Raw genomic sequence first — 20,232 nt, forward strand, 5'->3', positions numbered from 1 at the left:
TCCCAGTCAATAGAAAGCAATACTTGCTTGGCATTTTCTTCCTGTAATGAAGACCTTTATTTTTCCACGTTGCCTTCCTGCCTAACGTCTTATTTTCCTTGCAGGATCCTGTGGGCACTGACATCCAGCACACTCATGCCCATTTCCTGTAATGGACAAACTTGATGCAAATGTGAGGTATGCTACATTTCTGAGTTTATTGTGTGCTGACTGTGGGATTGTGTGCTAGGCAGCCTCTGCAAATCTGTTGTGGTGGTGGAATTGCAAAGCCAAAATGGATATTCTCAGCTGTTTTGTGAATAAAGCATGAGTACGGTATACTGTTTGATTATTAGTGCTTTGTTACTATACGCTTAAATGATGAAAACCTAGCTGTTAATGTTTGAATCAGTAGACACCAGTTAAAGGTACATAATCATTTTTGCAATAAGAAAAATGGTGCATTTAAGCAGAAGAAATGCTCTAAAGATGGTCTATCTGTAGCTAAATTTTAGATGTCAATTCAAGTAGCTTTGTCTTGCATGACTTGGTTGGCCTACTTCCATTTTCAGCCCAGGGCATCAGATGGTGGTTATCTGATACCAGTTGTAGTGTTCTGTGTGGAGTTATGTTAACCTAAATGGTTTTGCTGGTGTTGTTCTTGTAATTTTCTGTAAGCCTTGGGGGATAGGATGTTCTTCCTAGAGGTGTATTATGATTTATTTGGCGTTACCAAACAGTGCGAAGAAAGTTGCACTTAAGGCCGCTTACGCGGTCTGCTGTTACAGCACTCGAGGGTGAAGATTACCACAGGGATAATCTTGAGAGTTGGAAGGCATCCTAAGGTCACATCCCAGGAAACAATACTTTTTCTCTTTCATATGAGACCAATGGGGAAGTATGTTCCAGGTGTCAACCAGGGGTCTGTCTTCTGGTTTGCTGTGGCAGAAACTCTGACAGCTGGCTTGACAGGACCTCTGGCTTTCTCTGACTTGAGTGCACTATCTGCCAAAGTTGCCCCGTCATTCCATGAGGGAATTCCTGAAGGGCAGAGAGGGTGTCTCACAATAGAGCAGAGCATCCCTGGCACCTGCTGAGTATTGACTAAAGAGCCGTTGATGAGCCAGTCAGTCATCAGTGTAGAATACATATTTCAAATAGCCTTGTGTTCCAGTCCACCTAGATAGAAAAAGGGATAATTTAGCAACACTGTATTTACGCTCTCAGTAGAAAATATGGTGGACTTTGTTATTTACACAATAGTAGGTAGTTTGGTGTCATTCTAAGACTCCAGGTGGAGTTATAAACCTACTGGCGTGTGTTTTACTTCCCTCTCAAAGCTTGTGAGGTTATTTATGCAGGGAAAACATAGTAGGATACAGAGGACATCGGTTTTCAGTTGTTAACCAAAATTCAGAGTGGGCAGTAGTGATGGTACAACATTACAAAACAGCTTTAAGTTCTCAACGTTGGATCAAATGGGGTCAGTTGGTTAAAACACACCACTGGGGTTGATAATTAAGACACCGTGATCTCTTATGTTGCTAGCTTTTAGACATTTATTTATATCCAAAACCACAGAGAAACCCTGACTCGAAAAAACCAAAAAAAAAAAAAAAAAAAAAAGAAAAAGACATTTATTTATAGCAGCATTAGCTGTGGATGGCAAAATATGATTCTATTAAGTGAACATTAGCTGTTCTCCTGGGCTATTGTGAAACAATGGTGTGGGATTCAAGATGATCTCACACCCCAGAATGTTGTCTGTGGACTGTTCTCTCAGTCCGTTTTCTAACCGGATCCGATCAACATATGTTCGTCCTTACCCACTCCCCCTCTACCCACAATATTAGTAACAGGCAAATGTCATGGACTTTCTATTCATTTCCTGCTCAGTACAGCCTCTGAGTGTCCATAAAAAAAGGACATTTTGGCTCACACTTGCCAAATTTTGATACATATGTCATTAGTAATTTACAATGAACTTAGGTGATCTTTATTTATTACAGAGAGTAAAATGAATTTCCTTTTATATAAATATATTTAAATTTGAAAGTGAGTTTCTGTAAAGAAAATTATTATTAATAAATTAACGTAAATAATCACAATGGTTCAGTATAAATGATGATATTCTAGAATGTTCTAGGTGTCACTAGATAGAGTAAATTTTACCCCTTTCCAATTGCTGCCTTCAAATGGAAAGCAAATACATAATGAGGTGAGTGCTGAAAGCTCTAGGTTCTGGCCCAAGACAGGAATTCTTTTACTTGTTCTGACAGAGGAAAACCAGTGACGGGGAGAGAAAGATAGAACAAAAAGAACATCTGTGCTCAGATGGGAAGTGGCTTAACAACCGATGGTCTTGCAGCTATAACAGACATTGAGATTAGATATACATATTAGTGGATATGTATACCCTCACTGATCTCTCTCTCTCTGTCTCTGTCTCTCTGTCTCTGTCTCTGTCTCTCTCTCTCTCTTTCTCTCTCTCTCTCTCTCTCTCTCACACACACACACACACACTTCACAGTGGTATGTGTATTGAAGTCTCCTAGGACTCAATCTTTTAACAACATTAACTTGCAGAAAATTGGGTGTGGAATGTTTGTATTGTTGGATGTATGAGATCATTGCAAGCTATAATGTTGATTTGTGTCACTCCATCTAATACTTGAACAATTCTAGGAGCTACATATCATTATTATCATATACATCATTATTATCTACTTTACAGTGCATATCAATTAACAAATAAAGGTTATTTATGCTTGGGGTCATTAAATACTGTTTTCTTTTATCCTATAATGGTTTGGTCAAGAAGTTTTTGGTGTGTGTGTGTGTGTGTGTGTGTGTGTGTGTGTGTGTGTAAGCTAAAGAGAGATCTGCGGTTACATTTCTGTCTGGGTAAATATGGAAATATAGTTTGGAAAAGTGAATGAACACCCCAAAGAATCAGAGAGGGGTGACATTGCAAACATCTTGGGAGAAATTTCAGAAATAATTCTCACATTCATGGATGGTTAAGATTGAGGAACCTAATCTAATCAACTCTCACAAAACATGAAGGGATGGAGAACTCTTTGGTTGAATTTAGAGCTAAATACAAAGTCTTCCAGTTTGTCAAACCACATTGACTGCTTCAGCTTTTGTTCATTTGCTCGAACTGAATTTGCTTTTATGGCTTCGTCTTTGCAATTATCTATCTGCCAGAGTTCTCGGCTAGCAGCTTCGGGTACTAACCCTGGTAAACATAATCAGAGCTAATTTGGGACCAGCTATCATGAAGTTTAAAAAGTTAAGGCCACAATGTTAGAGGGCCATGTTTTAAAATGGGCAAAGACATGAGGAATGTGGAAGAAGCCCTATAGTGAGATAAGCAGTGAGCCACGTTCTTTGTGCATTATAAGAAGAATAAGAAGATAAACACTAGATCTTGATTGTGGAGGCATGAACTGCAGTGCAGATGATTTCTCCTGAAGGCTCTCCAACAAGAGCAGGGTTGTAGAGTGGCCTGAGTCACGATGAAGCACCGCAGTGACTCAGGACTGGAGAGCAAGTTCTGACCTTTTCTTCCTTTCATAACTAGTGTCTCACAAGTTTCACGGTCATCTTGCAGCTTTTTCTAAACAATTTGATACGGAATTCAAGGAGTTTGGGCCCCTGTGTCTCTTTTTAGGGCTTTGGGGTAGACAGCTGTCTTCTTTTCTGAGGAGGGTTGGAGGAAAAGGAAGCAATATATCTAATTTACAGCAGCTGTTCTTCCTAGCTCTCCTTAGAGGTAGGAAGGGTAACTCACTGGTTCTCCCTTCTCTGCAAGACTGGGAAGACATTCAATGTGTCTCTAAAGAATTGCTGTTTCACTTCAGAGACAGCATGAACTCAACGTTTGTATAACTGCATATGCTTCCAATGATACCTATCATCGACTCAGGTGTGACCCCTGAAAGCAAACCAGGTCTCCATTCTTTCTTCCTGTTGCATGTTACAGGTAAAAGGTGTCTGCTTTCCATGACTTTATTCTCTGAATGCTTAGTTCTAGAAAGCACAGGATTCAGGGAAGCATTGTGTAGATAGAAGAAAGCTTTGGTGTGTCTTGAAGCAATGACCCCAGGCGTTGAGTAAAAGTAGTCTTCTTTTCTACTTAGCTTTCTTGTATTGGCAGCTTCTTGCCATCCTGAATTTACCTCTTTACCTGCTGGGATCTCTGAACTTCTCTCTTTACTGCCTCTGCAGTCTCCGGAGCGTCTTCCTTCTTCAATAAGAGCATCCTCATCTGGGATTCTGTTTCTTCTCTTCAAAATGCTTCTGTGTTTTCTTATTAATGTTTCCTATTAGCAAGCAACAAAGCATCTTATGCAGTGAAAAATCATAAATGGTGGCAATCTCCTTCTTATGCTAGGGTTCTAAAACACTGAGAGCCAAGCCTACAATTGGTAAAAGCAAGGGTGCGTAGGTGTTGGGGCTCTCATGTGCATTCATTTTTTTCCTCCCAACTCCTTTTGGTCTCTTTGGCTTCATTTGCTTTCATGATAGCACACCTGCATCGTCGTAGGCTGATTAAAACAGAGAGACAAAGCCCAAAAGTTGTATATTCCAAACACAAAAACAGTGTCTTGCTTCATACAGCATATGACATTAATTAAAAACCATAACAAAGATAAGTGGTTGGGTTTGGAATTAACCAACCAGTTGCCGTAATGTCGTGATGTGCTTAGTTACAGTTTGTTACTTCAAGACATTGCATTAGGTATCAGTGTGACTACAAAATGTATTGAAATTATCCAGTTTTATAAATGAAGAAAGGGTAACAATTGTGTCAATAGAAAGGTTGGTTTGGGGTCTGATTATTAGTGGTGATGACAATACATATCTTAAGTTTGACAAACGTCTGGGGATGAAGTTAGAATTTTTAATGCTAACTGTTTCAAAGTCTTGAAGCAATTCACAGATGTAAATTGTCCTCCCCAGGGACTGAGCAATATGTAATGGAATCAATTTAGAACTAGGGTTAATTCGTGTTTGTAACCTGGCAATTGGAGCTGGGAACAGGTGCAATGTTAAGGCAGGGAAATGTTGTACAAGAAATTTCTCCTCAGGCTCTGAAACTGTGACATTCATTAGCATATAAGGAGAAACTGAGTGGGTATGGTTTCAAAGGCGTTGTTTTTATATTGCTGTAGATGGGGATAATACTCAGCTTTACAGCCCACCTGACAAAGGGGTGAGTTTTCCATTAATTCTTTTGATTAGATGAGGGACACAGTGAATTTGAGTTGAAACTCACCCTGTATTGAATATCTCTGTGCTTAATAGGGGCCCAGGGAACCTGAAGCAAAGCATGCATCACAGATTACCAGCAGGGCAGCAAGGGGTGTGTGCATTTCCTTACTGTGGATTTCAGCTAACATATACCTCCTCCGTAGACAGAGGGCTTTCCAGAGTTCCACAGTGCTTCTGCTCCTCACCCAGTAGATCACTGCAGCAGCTGGGGTCACGTGGCTTATGGAAACAATCCACATGTGGGTTTGGGTCTCACCTTTCCCCGTGACTGGATGCATGGCCCTGAATAGGTTTATTTAGTCTCTAAGCCTTCAGTTTGCAGCTTTTGTCAAAGTTAAAGAACCTGCACATTTCTTGCATCTTGGACACGGACTACTTGGAAGAAATGGTGTGAGTTTTGTCCAGGGTCACCATCGAGATCATGAAAAGTGGGTGTTTGTAACTCCTGGGACTGATAATTTCTTGATTGCTTAAATTCACTTTCTACTTAACTGATTGACCTTACTAATAATTTGTTGCCATTTTTGAATATTTGCCTCTGATTACATTTATTATCTGGTATGGAAACTAAGGCTTCCAAAGAGGACAGAAAATCTTCAAGATTGTAATAATTACTGATTTATTGGGAACGAAAGCACTGGACGTTGGTACACTATCCAGCACCCCTTCTACTTTATTGTGAGGTACACAAGAACCTGGGCACATTCTTGTCCAGGAATTAGAGAACCTAGGATGAAATCCCATGTACTTTTGATTCCTGGTCTTATACCGAATTCAATATGGCCATCTCTCATTTATATGTAATCAATATAATGGTATATATATTTTTAAGAATGGGATTTTATACATCAGAGGCTAAATCATTTTGAATGTGATCCAATACAGATTTGTTTTATGCCAAGATCTTTCTAGAGAACCACATGTTGTAGAAGGATCACATATAAACAATTCTAAGAATAAAGTTGTCGGCCCCATTAAAAAAAAGAAAAAAGAATGGAGCTTTCATTCAGGAACTTAATTACAAGTTGTCTACAAATGTTGTCACCCAGCACCATGGGTCTCCTGCAGGTGCCGTCACCCAGTGCCATGGGTCTCCTGCAGGTGTCGTCACCCAGCGCCATGGGTCTCCTGCAGGTGCCGTCACCCAGCGCCATGGGTCTCCTGCAGGTGCCGTCACCCAGCGCCATGGGTCTCCTGCAGGTGCCGTCACCCAGCGCCATGGGTCTCCTGCAGGTGCCGTCACCCAGCGCCATGGGTCTCCTGCAGGTGCCGTCACCCAGCGCCATGGGTCTCCTGCAGGTGTCGTCACCCAGCGCCATGGGTCTCCTGCAGGTGCCGTCACCCAGCGCCATGGGTCTCCTGCAGGTGCCGTCACCCAGCACCATGGGTCTCCTGCAGGTGTCGTCACCCAGCGCCATGGGTCTCCTGCAGGTGTCGTCACCCAGCGCCATGGGTCTCCTGCAGTTGCCGTCACCCAGCGCCATGGGTCTCCTGCAGGTGCCGTCACCCAGCACCATGGGTCTAGAAGTGCTGCTGATGTACCAGTTCTTGCTTCTGAAAGCATTTTTTTTTTCTGCAGAAAACATTTTCTGATACAGGAGAAAAATATATTTTTCACACCATCTCGTCTCCCATTTTTAAACTTCTTATTTAGAAAACAGAACCACAAATCCACAGACAAGGAAATTTTGACAAATACAGTTTTCGATACTCTAGCTCTCTCTGGATGAGATAAGGGCATGAAAGAATAGGCATAGCTCCTCATCATGTGACCTGGGTTCCTTCTGGACTGTGCAGCTGCAGAGTTTGAGGTTGACTGGGATGATAGTAACATCGCCATCTATAGCTGTCTCTTTGACCGTAGAAAGTCTCTGTCCCCACTTATTTTGTGACTTGTGGTAGGAAACTGGATTTTTCCTAACAGGTGGCACTTGGAAGTATCTTGAATTTTGTCTGATTTGCCAGCTGAGTTCTTGTAGCCTCCTGTGCTTTGTGTCTCACCAAGGCAAGCTTTGCCTGTAGCCGATGAATGGCCAGTTGCCTTCTGCCTATAAGAGTGTACCTTGACTCAGACAGAGCAAAAATTATTTTAAATATTCTATATGTGTACTGTATTTTCACTTCCTCCCTTCCTTCTCCTTCCTCTAGCCTCCCCCCATGTCTTCAAACTCCATCTCAACTTTATGACTTCTTTTCTTTAATTGTCATTGATATATATGTATATAAATAAATTAATGAATAAATAAATATATTCTACTGAGTTCATTTAGTGTTCTTCATATATATATATATATATATATATATATATTATTTTTTTTTGAGACAGGGTTTCTCCATAGCTTTTTTGGTTCTGGTTTGGCATTATGTTTATATTCTATACTTTTAGTCAATTTGAGAGGATTGTCTTGAAAAGATACACATAATTTTCCAACCTGCAAATGCGATGCTTTGCACGGTGCTGAATAAAGAACAAGAAGAACGTGTAAAAAAATATGTATATATTTTTAAGGCTGACCCAAGTAACCAAGTGAGGGCTTATCCCTCGGGAAGGCCCATTTTACCTTTCTCAACAGTTATTAATTGCCTATGGCTCTGCATCTAGGAGTGGGACCTTGTGAGATTTTCTCCATCCATGTTGCCATGTCAACAGGCAACCATGTTGTTGGAAAATTTCATGGGTGCAGCTTTCCTGTCACATGTAAAAGACAGTGTCTCAGCAGACATCCTGGTCCTCTTCTCTTAAAATATTTTCACCTCCTCTCCTGTGATGTTTCCCAAGCCCTAGGCATGGGGCTTGTGTTGTAGACAAGAAAAATCCACATTCCTTCAAATCACTACTCACAGTCATCCTCCTGCCTGCCTTTCATGCCACCTACAGAACTGGCTGCTAGTCTCTTGATGTCCTGTTGTCCCTTTGTGGGTTCTTCTGGAGTCCTGCTAGCTCTTGTCAATCTTTAATTGAAATCTCGTATTCTAGTAGCATGCATATAGATAGTTTCTTATGGCCTTACATAAATCAATAACTTGGGGAGGTAGAGGTAATGACTAATTTTGCCAAAAAATGTATCTAAATTATCCTCACTTCCCACCCAGTAAAACTCACCTCGGTACTTAATAGGATTACAGTGTGGTCTGTATTGAAGGGTCATCTGTATTACAGACAGGTTAGGTTATTTTTTTCTTTTTCCTTCTTTGTAAGAATGTGATGTGAGATTCAAGAAACATAAAACTTAAAGTATTGCACTGTGTCTCAAAAAGTGTCATTGTTCAATGCTGTTATAACTTTGTACATAATAGGCATAGATGCATATTTATTATATGACAATAAAATGTGAAAGAATAATGAAAATAAAATGCTAACTAAACTTATTTAGTCATTGCATACTGTCCACATTACCAAACTGTGATGTGTTATAATTAAAATAAAGATTTAACCTTACACACATGCACACACATGTACAAACACACAAACACGTCCATATATGCGAAGCACATAATTGATGCTCAGAATTATTTGAATTATTAGGGTTCTACTTATGTCTAATAGCCCCTTGCAGTTCCACAAAAGAACACCAAAGAAATAAAAAGGGTTTCAGAAGAGTGAGGGACTCTTTCTGATATCTCAGTTTACACACACACACACACACACACACACACACACACGTATATATAGTGATTTACCCAAGACTAAAATACAAGTCTTTGTTGCCCAAAGCACTGCTTATTTCAAATTATCTCTCTCCAACTGTTCAAAGACAAACTATTTCCTAATGTGTGTATAAATTTAGATTAAAATGTTATATAACCACAACTAAATCTGAAAAAAGGGTCCCAGAGAATAACATTAAAATATAAAATGGTCTATCCTCGATGCTTTGAGCATTTGATAAGAACAGCTTGCCATGATGTAGTCATTCTGTGAAACAGGTGACTTGCATAAGCTCACTTCTGAAAATACTGGACGGTCTTTATTAATAGGTTGCAGTATTATACATGAATCAGCTGAGTCCAAAAGGGATCTTTATTTTTACCAAAGTCACATCTCTGAAAGTTAGAGGACAACTTGTAGAAGTCAATTGCTTCGTTAACCACATGGGTTCCAGAGATTGATCTCACTCCAGTCTTTAGAGTCTTACAGTTGGTTCTGTAGAAGTTATGTTGCTGGGAAGGTCTACCATTTGACGTTTTAGTCTTGATTCCAAAACCAAAGGTTTAGCAGATATGGTTTGGTTATGGGTTTTTACAAAGTGACTAAAACCCTCGGTGGGGGGCAGGAGAGACAGTTTTCCCAAGTGGCTGTGCTTCCTTCTTACTTGAAAGAAACTGAACTGTTCTGTTACCTAAGGCACTACACAGCATATCAGTGGCCAGAGGGTCTGTGATCTGCTGGTCTGGCCCCATGGTCTTTTTACTTGAGCACTTAATTTGGGAAAACACTAGTTAGAATTATCTCTAAAGTTACAGATCTATATTATGACATATGCTTTCACCTTGATATTTAATTTATTGTCCTTTAGCAAATGGGATTTGTTCAATTTAAGACATTTTTTTCAAGTAAGGAGTCAGAACAGGTTTCTGAATAAACACCTGGTAAGTAATTACCATTTTATCAGCCAGCATTTGAGCCAAGTTCTATTCGCATTTCTAAAGAACTGAAGGAATAACCTTTCCCTCTCTCATCTGCTCACCCTCTTGCTCCCCCAGCTTACAATGGCTTTATCTACTTCAGTGCTGGTGAAAACTTATACAACTACTCATCTCTGATTGCTCAGTGCTAGAGTAATAGATACAGGTGCATACTTATTGTAAGCATCCTAAACTCTCGCTGTGAGAAGCGAGACTCACATTTTCCAGTCTCTTTGTCTCGAGTGCCACGATTGCTCATTTTTATAATAACTTCCAGGAAATGTGTGTAAAGGGATGTATAAAGTTATAGTGATTTTTGTTGCATGTATTTATTTATTTATTTGTATATGTGTGTGTGTGTTGTGTGTGCAGTTACAAGGCCACACGTGGAGGTCAGAGGACAACTTGGGGGTCCTCTTACATAGCTCTAAGTGAGGGTACAGTGAAACTACCTAACCAGATCACTCCATGGGTAGAAAGAAAGGTTTACTGAGGACCAAACTGCCAAGGCAACTTATTTCCCCTCCCCGCAGTGACCTGGGAGAAGGAAGAACACAATGGGGAGAAAAGCAAGCAGAGTTTATGTCAGCACAAAGAACTGATACAGTCTGTTTGGATTGCTGGAGAACTAGGGAGCTAGTTGTCCCTGCCCAGGATAGTTGACCTTTGGGGCAGATTTAGGGAGATTCCTGGTGAATGGACATTACCTTAAGAGATTTGCTTTATAATGAACTGAATGACATAGGAATTGATTCCTAAAAGGACCAATGATTGTTCTGACTCCTGGAAGAAGAAGGTGGCTTCTTAGGTTCTGAGAGCAAGGAGACTGTCCTTTTATGGAGCCATTTCCTTTCTGAGGTTTCAGGGCATGCTCTTGCTCTAACTTACAAAGCTTCTGGATGTTTTGTATAATTAGGGAGTATATAAACATTAGGATCCTGACCCTTCTGGATAGCTGCTAGCCTTTGATGAATACTTATGGGTGCAAACCACCTACAGCAAGTCTATAGGTGATATCAGAATTATGGAAATTCTTCTACTTTCTATACTCGTTGATGGTGAGAATCTAATTTAGTTCTTTGCAGAGTAAATAATTTCTTCATGGCCTGTGAAGACTATCATGTAAAAAATGCCCAAATATTTGAAAAATAAATAGTACAGTGAGTTCCTGTGAGTTTTAAACAAGCTATGGCAGCTAAGAGCTCAAGCCAACTTAATACTTTAGTACAGAGCATCTCTTTCCCAAAGGGAATGTTTGGATAGTTTGCTCTGAGACTGAACTAAAATTTATCATTGCAGTATTGACAGAAGTTTTGCAAAACAATAAAGTCACCCTAGGGATCTTGAGAATCAGAAGTGTGGCTGATTACTGTTTATAACCTTAAGCATATTGCCTTCCTATTTTTATTTCATTTTATCTTGTGTTTTCGTCTGTTTGCTTGCTTTTGAGACAGGACTTACCACTGCAGCACAGGCTAGCCTCAGAGTGGTAGCAGTCTTTCCGCTTCAGCCACTTTGGCACAAGACATATTTCTTTCTGTGTTGCTATTGTAGATGGGTTCCATCACTTAGTTTGAGAAAGAAGAACAACAGCTAGTCAGTTCTTAACTGAAAGGTTTTATAGGTTGGATAGTCAGCCTGAAGCCATAGAAACAGCTTCTTATCCTAAGCACATAGGTGTGAATAAAAGTAGAAAAAAACACAAAGGTTAATCCCCTTAAGAAAAAAGAAAACCTTTTAAGAAGCTCTATTTATTTGCATGTTTCTAGGGCAGATCATTTGGTACTGGATAACCAATCTGTATTTCCCTTCCTGGGGAAGATTATGTCTTCCCCTCTGTGTTCCTTAGTTGTCTGTAGCTTTTTGTCTAGGATTGAAGCCTTGTAGGCGCTCCCCTACACACATCAACATTTCTATTGCTGTCATCCTTGTTCAGGTCCTGTTTAGGCTGAAATATCGGTAAGACTTCAAGAGTGTAGGCTCTGATATTTCTAGGAGACACAATCTCATAGTAAACTTTCTATTACTTGTGCTGGTACATCTTCCTATCCCCTCTTTTGCAATAATCCCCAAACACACACACACACACACACACACACACACACACACACACACACACACAAATTGAAAAAATGGCCATGAATTTGAAAGAGAGTGAGGTGAGGGGGTGGGTACCTGGAAGGGTTTAGAGGGAGGGGAAGGGAGGGAGAAATGTAATTATATTATCTCATGAAAACACAGAAGCATTTAAGAAAAAGACTCTTACTTTAACTGTTGCAGGGGCACTGATGATGCTAACTAAGTAAAAGTAGGGAAGTTAAAAGTTATTGAAAATACCTCATCTAGTAAAAAAAAAATCCCAAGCACTTAGTCATATTTTTTAAAAACCTGTAATTCATATTTGATTAATTTTGACATGCTTCTATCCAATTATGATGAACTGATGAGATTTTACTCTGTGGGGGGAAAAGTAGTAACCTTTTTAGACAGCTTAATTTAGCTGTATTTTTTTCCCTAAGATTACATAACTTTAACTCTGCCATGGGCTTCCTACTCTTCCTACCTACCTTGTCGTCATGCTTCATCATCTTGCTTCTGAAGGAATTTTTGACTGTGCTGAATATATTCCTTCCTACCTACAGGCCCTTTAACGTTTCCCATGACTGACCATTTTCCTTCTAGGGCTGAGTTCTTACTCATACTCAATATGAACTCATTTGTCACCAACTGACTACCCAGAGCTCTGTGAAAGCTCCCACTATCAGTTGTAATTGTCAAAGTTGTTTGTAATTATTCATTTAACGCATGTACATCATGTTTCCAGTAGCACGCACATTGCCTGGCATGTTAGAATGTTGGAGGAACTTAGCTAGGTTTGAAAGGCTTTTATTTCACCTCTCAACACTTTGGGCAATATTGTATTATCAAAAGCCCCATATGAAAAAGGTTTGTGCCCAAGGACTATTAATGACAAGACTACCACCACCATCGGCACACACACACACACACGCAAACGTGCACACACGCACATGTACACACACACACAAACACACACACCACTGAATCTCAATTGCAACCATAGATTCTGAAACTGAAGAGATGGAAAGATGAACAGCATGTGAGTTCTCTGGTTGAAACTGGAATTCCTCTTCTGTGGAATGGGACCTCTAGGGATAAGTTAACTGTGCCCTTTGTTTTTAGCCACTTGTGGGACTGATTCCTTTGCCAGGGCTGTCACCTGACTCCTGCTTCCCCTTTTGCTAACAGACCTGGGAGTACATGATAGATCATTATTTGGGCTATAAGTGTTTTCTTGTTTATTCCATAACAGCTTTATAAAGAGAGATATTCTTACTTATTTGCATGTTATGGAGCCATGTAAAATTACTAGGTCTGCATACAGAGCTTGAACCTCTAAATACTGTGCTCCAGCACAACTACTATTGAATTTATGAATACTGGTGTTGTGCCACCAAGCCCTGAAACCACCATTACTCATTTTGCTTCAATAGTTGTTACTACTACTATAACTATTTATCGTATTAAGCCTTGTTCTCCAGTATCATGACCGTGAGTTGCTAAATCTTTCTTTGTTCTTGACATTGTACTAAGTAAGACCTGTGCAGGCAGTGTTCGGCTTCCCTGGGCTAGAAATGCAAAGAGCGTACCTTGAGAAAGAATGCCTATGGCATATGGACTGACAACACGGATACAATGTGGTGTGGTTAGAGGGAAGATTCTTATTGCAGTTGTGAAAGAGAGAACAGCCAGAGGCATGTGGAAGAGTCCAGATCAGAGAGAGAAATTAGTAGACTGAATACCAGCTGACTGGATCCAGCCATGAGCAGCAAGTGCAGAGTGGAGAGAAAAAGAGAGGGACTAACCAGAGAGAGGGACTAACCATAGAGAGAGGGACTAACTATAGAGAGATGGACAAACCATAGAGAGAGGGACTAACCATAGAGAGGGGGAGCTGAGGGAAATGGAGGGGAAGACAAAGGAAGTGACCGTAGCAAAATTTAGCGGGATTATAAGGAAAACGAGTACTTGTGGGAAGGAAGCCCACGAGCTGGAAGGAGGTCAGGATAGGGAAGGAGGTGAGAACTGGTGTGGACGTTGAAGTGTGGAAGAGTTGCTTGTGTTGCTGAGAGAGCCCAGAGGCCCGCGTCCAGTTTAGTACGCTAACAGGCACCGCAGGTAGTCATATGCCCCAATGCTTCTTGAAATTTGGGGAAATGGAATATCCTTTGAATCCAACACATTTCAGGTAGTAGAGGCAGTGTCCTCTGTGACTCAAGATCTCCTGAGGAGACTAGCTCCTTAAATAGCTTGTTTCTCTTTGACTGATTCATTCTCAAGAAACTCTCCCTCAGTTTTGATCAGAAGTTCTGTGAGGTCTCAAACCTGGCACAAATGACTAACTGAGGTGCCAACTAACACATCAAATCTGATGCTGGCTGCTATAGAAGGAGCGGCGGGCTGTGTTCCTGGCACCTGGCCCCCGGCATGGCTAGCTTTACCCAAAATAATTACACAGAAACTGTATTCTTTTAAACACTGCTTGGCCCATTAGTTATAACCTCTTATCGGCTAGCTCTTACATATTGATCTAACCCACTTCTAATATCCATATAGCCACTTGAGTGTGGCTTACTGGGACGAATCTAATGAGCATTCATCTCAGACAGGAGAGTCATGGTGACTGCTTGAATCTGCTTCTTCCTTCCAGCATTCTGTTCTGTCTACTCCACCTACCTAATTTTCTGTCCTATCAGGCCAAGTGGTTTTCTTTATTAATTAACCAATAAAAGCAACAGATAGATACAAGATCCACCTCCATCAGGCTGCCAGTTTCTTCCAGCATCGCTCAGCCCCTACCTGTCACAGGGTCCTCCTGACCGGCATACCCCACTCCCTACCTAGAACTCTCAAGCCTAGGGACTAGTCTTCCCTTTCCCCTAGCTGATCTTCCCTATATATTCCAGACATTTTGGCTGCATGGTCCTTTTTGGCCCTTTTGGTCTCTTGACTAGTCTCTTGGCCTAAGCCACCCTTCTTGGCTGGTGGCTCCTCTCTTGCTCCCTGTCCCCATCTCTCCTCACATAGCTTGGCTCAGTCTGGCCACATACACTCTGGATTCTCAGATGTCTAGGTCTTTGCCCCTTTCTATAGTCTCCCTTTTATCTGCAATAAACCCTTTCCTCTATAATACCTATATAATAGGAACAGTTGTATCTTTCTTTTATTTCTTTTTTTCTTTCACTGAAGTCCATTAGCTGCTATCCCTTCTGTCTTCTTTTGGTGTCTTCAGAGATGCTGTGCTCAGTCAGGGATCTTGAATGTTAGCACAGGAATACTCTTAAGAAGCCAATCCCCTCCATGCATTAAAATTCCGACTGCAGCGTCCTTCAAAGTAGCTACCCTGCTCAGACTTGAGAATCTCAGTTTATTTGTTTGTTTTTAAATTGTTTTAGTATTCCCAGATAATTGGTTGAATTAGATTTAATAATCAACTAAATCCAGATCAATCGACATCTTAGTGAAGCAAAGCAACAATAATGAGATTGTGTCAAGTTATGCAATGTCTTACTGCCAGGCTTCATTTTGTAGATTAAGATCCCTGATTCCCTTACCCTTCTGCTCTTTTCCTGTGATGTTCTTAAACATTCTAGGCTTAGTTTGGGTGTGGTGGTACACACCTTAATCCCCAGAACTCAGAAAGCCGAGGTAGGCAGATCTCTAGGAAACCAGCCTGGTCTGCATAGTGAGTTCCAGGCCAGCCAGGGCTACACAGGCTACTCACCTGTCTCAAAACAACAACAATGAAAAGCACCCTAGGTTTTGTTTGTCGTGCCACTGTCCCTGTTTCTTCCCACAGACTAGGCACTGTTTGTGTTCCTGCACAACCTTCAGTAAGTTGGGGCAAGTGGGATACAAGATGGCAAAAACACAATGCAGGATGGAGAAGAGAAAGATAACAGGAAACAGGAAAGAGCTAGGAATGACTGATGCCTCTTGCTCCATGGCTCTTTCCTGTTCCCCGTTGTCTTTCTCTTTTACATCCTGCATTGTGTTTCTGCCACCTTGTATCCCACTTGCCCATGGTTTGCTGACTTAATTTTCTTCTCTGCTCAACACTTTCTATCACATTTGTGACCCCCATTTTTCTTCTTCTTGAACTTTATCTCCTAGCCCCAACTTACTGGCAAACATGCTATTTTGCTTTGCAAATACATTTTTAGGGATAGTTGAAACTATAAGTATTCTCTAACAGCATACAAAACCTCTGACTTTGGCTTAAAAGAAGCATAAACTAACAGTTTGGTGAGTAATAAGCTCCCATGTTAACAGTTTATGTCTTTGGTAGCTCAAAGTTTACAATGTTCTTGCGAATGTATTGCTTTCTAATTCTACAACCTTCAGTGAAATAGAACAAGTGTTCCTTCCTTTTACTTCTATATTCTGTTTGTTTTGAAAAGCCACACAAAACCACGGTTAGAATACAGACATTCTTATTCTCAGTCCAGTGTTTTCTTACTATGTGTGTGCCAGTAAATGAACATAGGGTGTCATCAGTGTCAGCGTGATGACGGACATGTCTTGAGATGTGCACTCTAGTTAGGGAGACATCTTAGTTGACGGTACTTATTCTAGGTAGGGATCTATGCAAAGCCTAACTGCAGCTTGGTAAGAAGTTGCTGGGATCTGCAGTTTAATTTATCCCTTAGGACCAGGTTGGTTAGGAGAAAGGCTACTGCATAATAAATACCATTATAATATACAGTTACTGTTCGCCGGGTCAGTAAATAATAATATCCACTATATTAAAGGGCAATTTGCATGGTGAAAGTTTTAAATTATAGGCTTATTTTTTTAGTTTTTTTTTTTTAAAGGACTTCCTCAGAACCTCAAACTTCTCATAGTTCGTATAGATTGGGAGGAATGATTCCTAAAGCCGGTAGGCTGGGAGAAAGCATTGTAACAGGCAGTAAAAACTCTAGCATACATTTGGATGCTAGTTGAAGCTGGAATGCAAGTTGGTATCTAGGTCTTAGGACCCACACAGAAGCTAAGAGCCTAGAGTTGGGCTATACTCCAAGACGCTGCAAGGATGACATGATGGTGAAAGTTGCCAACAATTGAGCACCAAGTATTCAATTGACCTTTGAATTTCCTTATTATAGATGGACCAGACCTCCAAGGAAGTTCTAATGAGGATAATCATGCCCTATAGACAAGGAAGTGGGGAGTTTCAGAGTGAACACACATCATCAGGGAGGCTCTGTAAGACACTGCTCCCCGAGGCGTAGGAAGCATAGGCTATCTACACATGGGGTCCCTAAGTGTTTCGAGTTCCGTTAGTTAGAATTCTCCTAAGAGAACTGAGTTCTGTGGAGGTTAAATAACGGCGGGAGTTCATTAGCTCACTTCATGGGATCCAAACAAGGGCATTGGAATTAATCTTTCCTTTTTTACACTGCCGTGCTTGTAGGGCTGGGTTGCCCATGTAATAACACCTTGAAGTTCTCAGCTTCTGTCCTAACTACTTTCTATTACAGAGAAAACACACACCTTTCCGATATTTCTAATAAAGCCCCAGAATTAAACTCATGGAAAGAGAATTGCACACATTTACTCACCTCTAAACCCATGCAGATCGTATGACATGTCCCTTTGGAATATCCAGGCATATGAAATGTGGTAGCCAGCCAAGACAATCATCGTTGAAGATGAAATGGGAAGAATGAATTCAATTCGGATCATGTGAACTAAAAATAGGGACAAACCCAATTCATCTAAGGAAAATGGAATTGTTTTACCAAGTTAAGAAAGAACATGAATACTCCATAGTCTAAAACAGTGATTCTCAACTTGTGGATCACAAGGGATCACAGGGGGCGTCTAAGAAATTTGGAAAACATAGGTATTTACATTAGCATTGATAAAAGTAGCAAGATTACAGTTATGAAACCACAATGGAAATAATTTTGCAGTTGGGGGTTACTACACCATAAGGAACTGTATTAAAGGGTCACAGCATTAGGAAGTTTGAGATCCACTGGTCTAAAGTGTGGGTCCAATACCAGGCCCCACAACCTTCCATGACTAGCTTAAACAGTCAATGTGCTTTTCAACTTCTTTGAAGTTCAGGTTTGAAGGAAGTCCTTTTCTCTCTCTTTTTTTTTTTAACGATATTCGTAGTCTAAATTCATGACTTTATTACATAAACTTACAGTTGGGAAAATCTATAAATATAAGATAATTTATTTTAAAAATATACTGTATCTTTTACCTATATGAAAGCTATAGATTCAAGAGATTAGTTTAGTCTGAATATGGCATATATGGTTTTTTTATTTTTTATTTTTTACATACAATCTCATTTCCCCCTTCATCCTCTCTTCCAGCTTCCCTACCTTCCTCCATTATACCATTGAAAAAAATTAATTTTTAATTCTTTGCTGTAAGAATAAAGTTTTTCTAGCAGATGTTCCAAATATAAGAAAAGGTGGCAAGAAAGGTTAACATATGCTGTTGGAGTCATCATCTAAATCAACAAATAATCTTAAACTAATTAGATGTTGTCACAGGAAATTTTGTAAGTAGACATTCTGGTCATTATATGATGGGCTGGGAGTGGTGAGGCTGGGAGGATCTTTGGGAAAAGCCTACTTGGAAGTAACCATATTGAATTTCAGTTAGCATTCAACACTGTTATCTGCAGTTCGATATGAGATAAGAATAATTAATCTTGCAATCATATAATATAAAAAACCATATCAACTTTAAAATTGAGAAATAAATCTTAGGTTTATCTTGTAACAGACTGGGGCTATCAGAGAACCAAGTAATCTAATTGACATTGCCATTAATCTTTGTGCTCCTACAAGAATGCAGCATGCTTTAAGGACTTTTGAGAAATTAAGACTTGATTACACAGTTAAGAGAATTGTAGGTAAGCAAAGTTATTAAAAACAAGGTACAAAGGCACTGTCATTTGACAAGATTCTTGATGCTGTTTAAAACTTTGCTTCCTGATGGATATGGACAATAAGAGATTCATTTCTCCATTTTCTGTGTGTTCGCATACACTGGAAAGTCACCTTCAGTGATATTTCCATTCTCCTCTAAGCTGATAAAAGTCTTCTCAACTTTAAAGGGTCGAAGTCCTTTTCTCTCTTAAGTAGGACCTGCATTGCATCCTTCCAAACAATTGAGGTTTTATCGACTGAGGTAAAAGCCCAAAGCAGCCCTGTGACACAGAAAGCAGGTATTGGCAGGGTGAACTAGGGTGGTAGCATCCCATGGGACTGGTGAGGCTGGGAGGATCCGGTGTGCTTATGACTTCAAAAGAGCAGATGTCCGAAGACAAGAGCTGAGTGACTGGAATACAGTTGTATCACTCCTTAGGTGGCAAGGGAGGGCTTTATCCCAAAGCAAACTCGTGGGCCTTTTGCTTCCGTCCTTCAATTGTGTTCGGGCAGAAATCTCGACTGTGGGTGGGAAGCTTATGCCGCACTCATCCCCCCAGCTAACTGATTTTTTGTTATTATATGGAAACCCTAAGGTTTAAATATTTGTTTGACTTTCAAAGAGCTTATTAACAAACACGAATTACTATTCCTGATTTAAACGCATGGTTATTGGAGTTGACATCAGAAATGTAAATTCCCCTGTAAGAAGATATTCTGCGAATTACTCCTCTATTTATAGCTATTCTTCTGACACGTGCAGATACGGCTGTGTGCATATATGGTAAGTGGATATTTGTGTGAAGAGGCGGTGGTGACCATTTTTCTAAGTGAGTGTATTTGCCTGCGTGGGTGTGAATTGTGTGGACACGGCAGCTGTTGAGTCTTGATGCAGTTTTCATCCTGTTAGTCAAAAGCCAGGCTGTGTGTGAGATGAGAAAGATGGAGGGCTAGGTCAGGTTTTCCTGGATGCCGCAATATCACCAGAGCCCAGAGAGAGCACACAGGCCTGTGTGGAATAGCTCTGCTCAGTAGAAGTACCGTCCGACCACACAGATGCAAACCACAAATGTGATTGCAAGTGGTCTAGCAACTATACTGAAAGATAAGGAAAAGACAGTTGAAATTAATTTTAATGATTTATAATGTATAACAATACATCCAGAATATTATTTATGCATGTGATATCATATATCAATATATTTATTGAGGCCGTTAACAGTTTTGGTTACTTAGTTTTCAAAATTTCAGACTAACCCCATTTAAATGTCCAATCATTGCAAGTGGCTAAGAGAAACCACATTGGAGCGCTGTCGGCCCATATTTCTGTATAATGTGGCAGTCAGGCGATAAAGCCATAGCCCCCATCAGAGGT

The 20,232-nt window shown here is 40.3% G+C and overlaps 1 protein-coding gene across 3 annotated transcripts in view; it reads left to right on the forward strand.

Annotated features, from left to right (window-relative positions):
- Positions 1–20,232, forward strand: part of LOC121445538 (5-hydroxytryptamine receptor 4-like) — a 170,269-nt gene that overhangs the window by 18,916 nt on the left and 131,121 nt on the right. For all 3 annotated transcript variants that reach the window (XM_041647655.1, XM_041647656.1, XM_041647657.1), the window contains exon 2: positions 105–177. In XM_041647655.1, the coding sequence (XP_041503589.1) occupies positions 152–177 (26 nt within the window). In that variant the 5' untranslated portion in view covers positions 105–151. The remainder of the gene's footprint in view (positions 1–104; positions 178–20,232) is intronic.

The sequence above is a fragment of the Microtus oregoni genome, unplaced genomic scaffold (genome assembly GCF_018167655.1).
Source record: "Microtus oregoni isolate MIOR12 unplaced genomic scaffold, Mior012 000202F_ref0000011, whole genome shotgun sequence".
In the NCBI taxonomy this organism is placed as follows: domain Eukaryota; kingdom Metazoa; phylum Chordata; class Mammalia; order Rodentia; family Cricetidae; genus Microtus; species Microtus oregoni.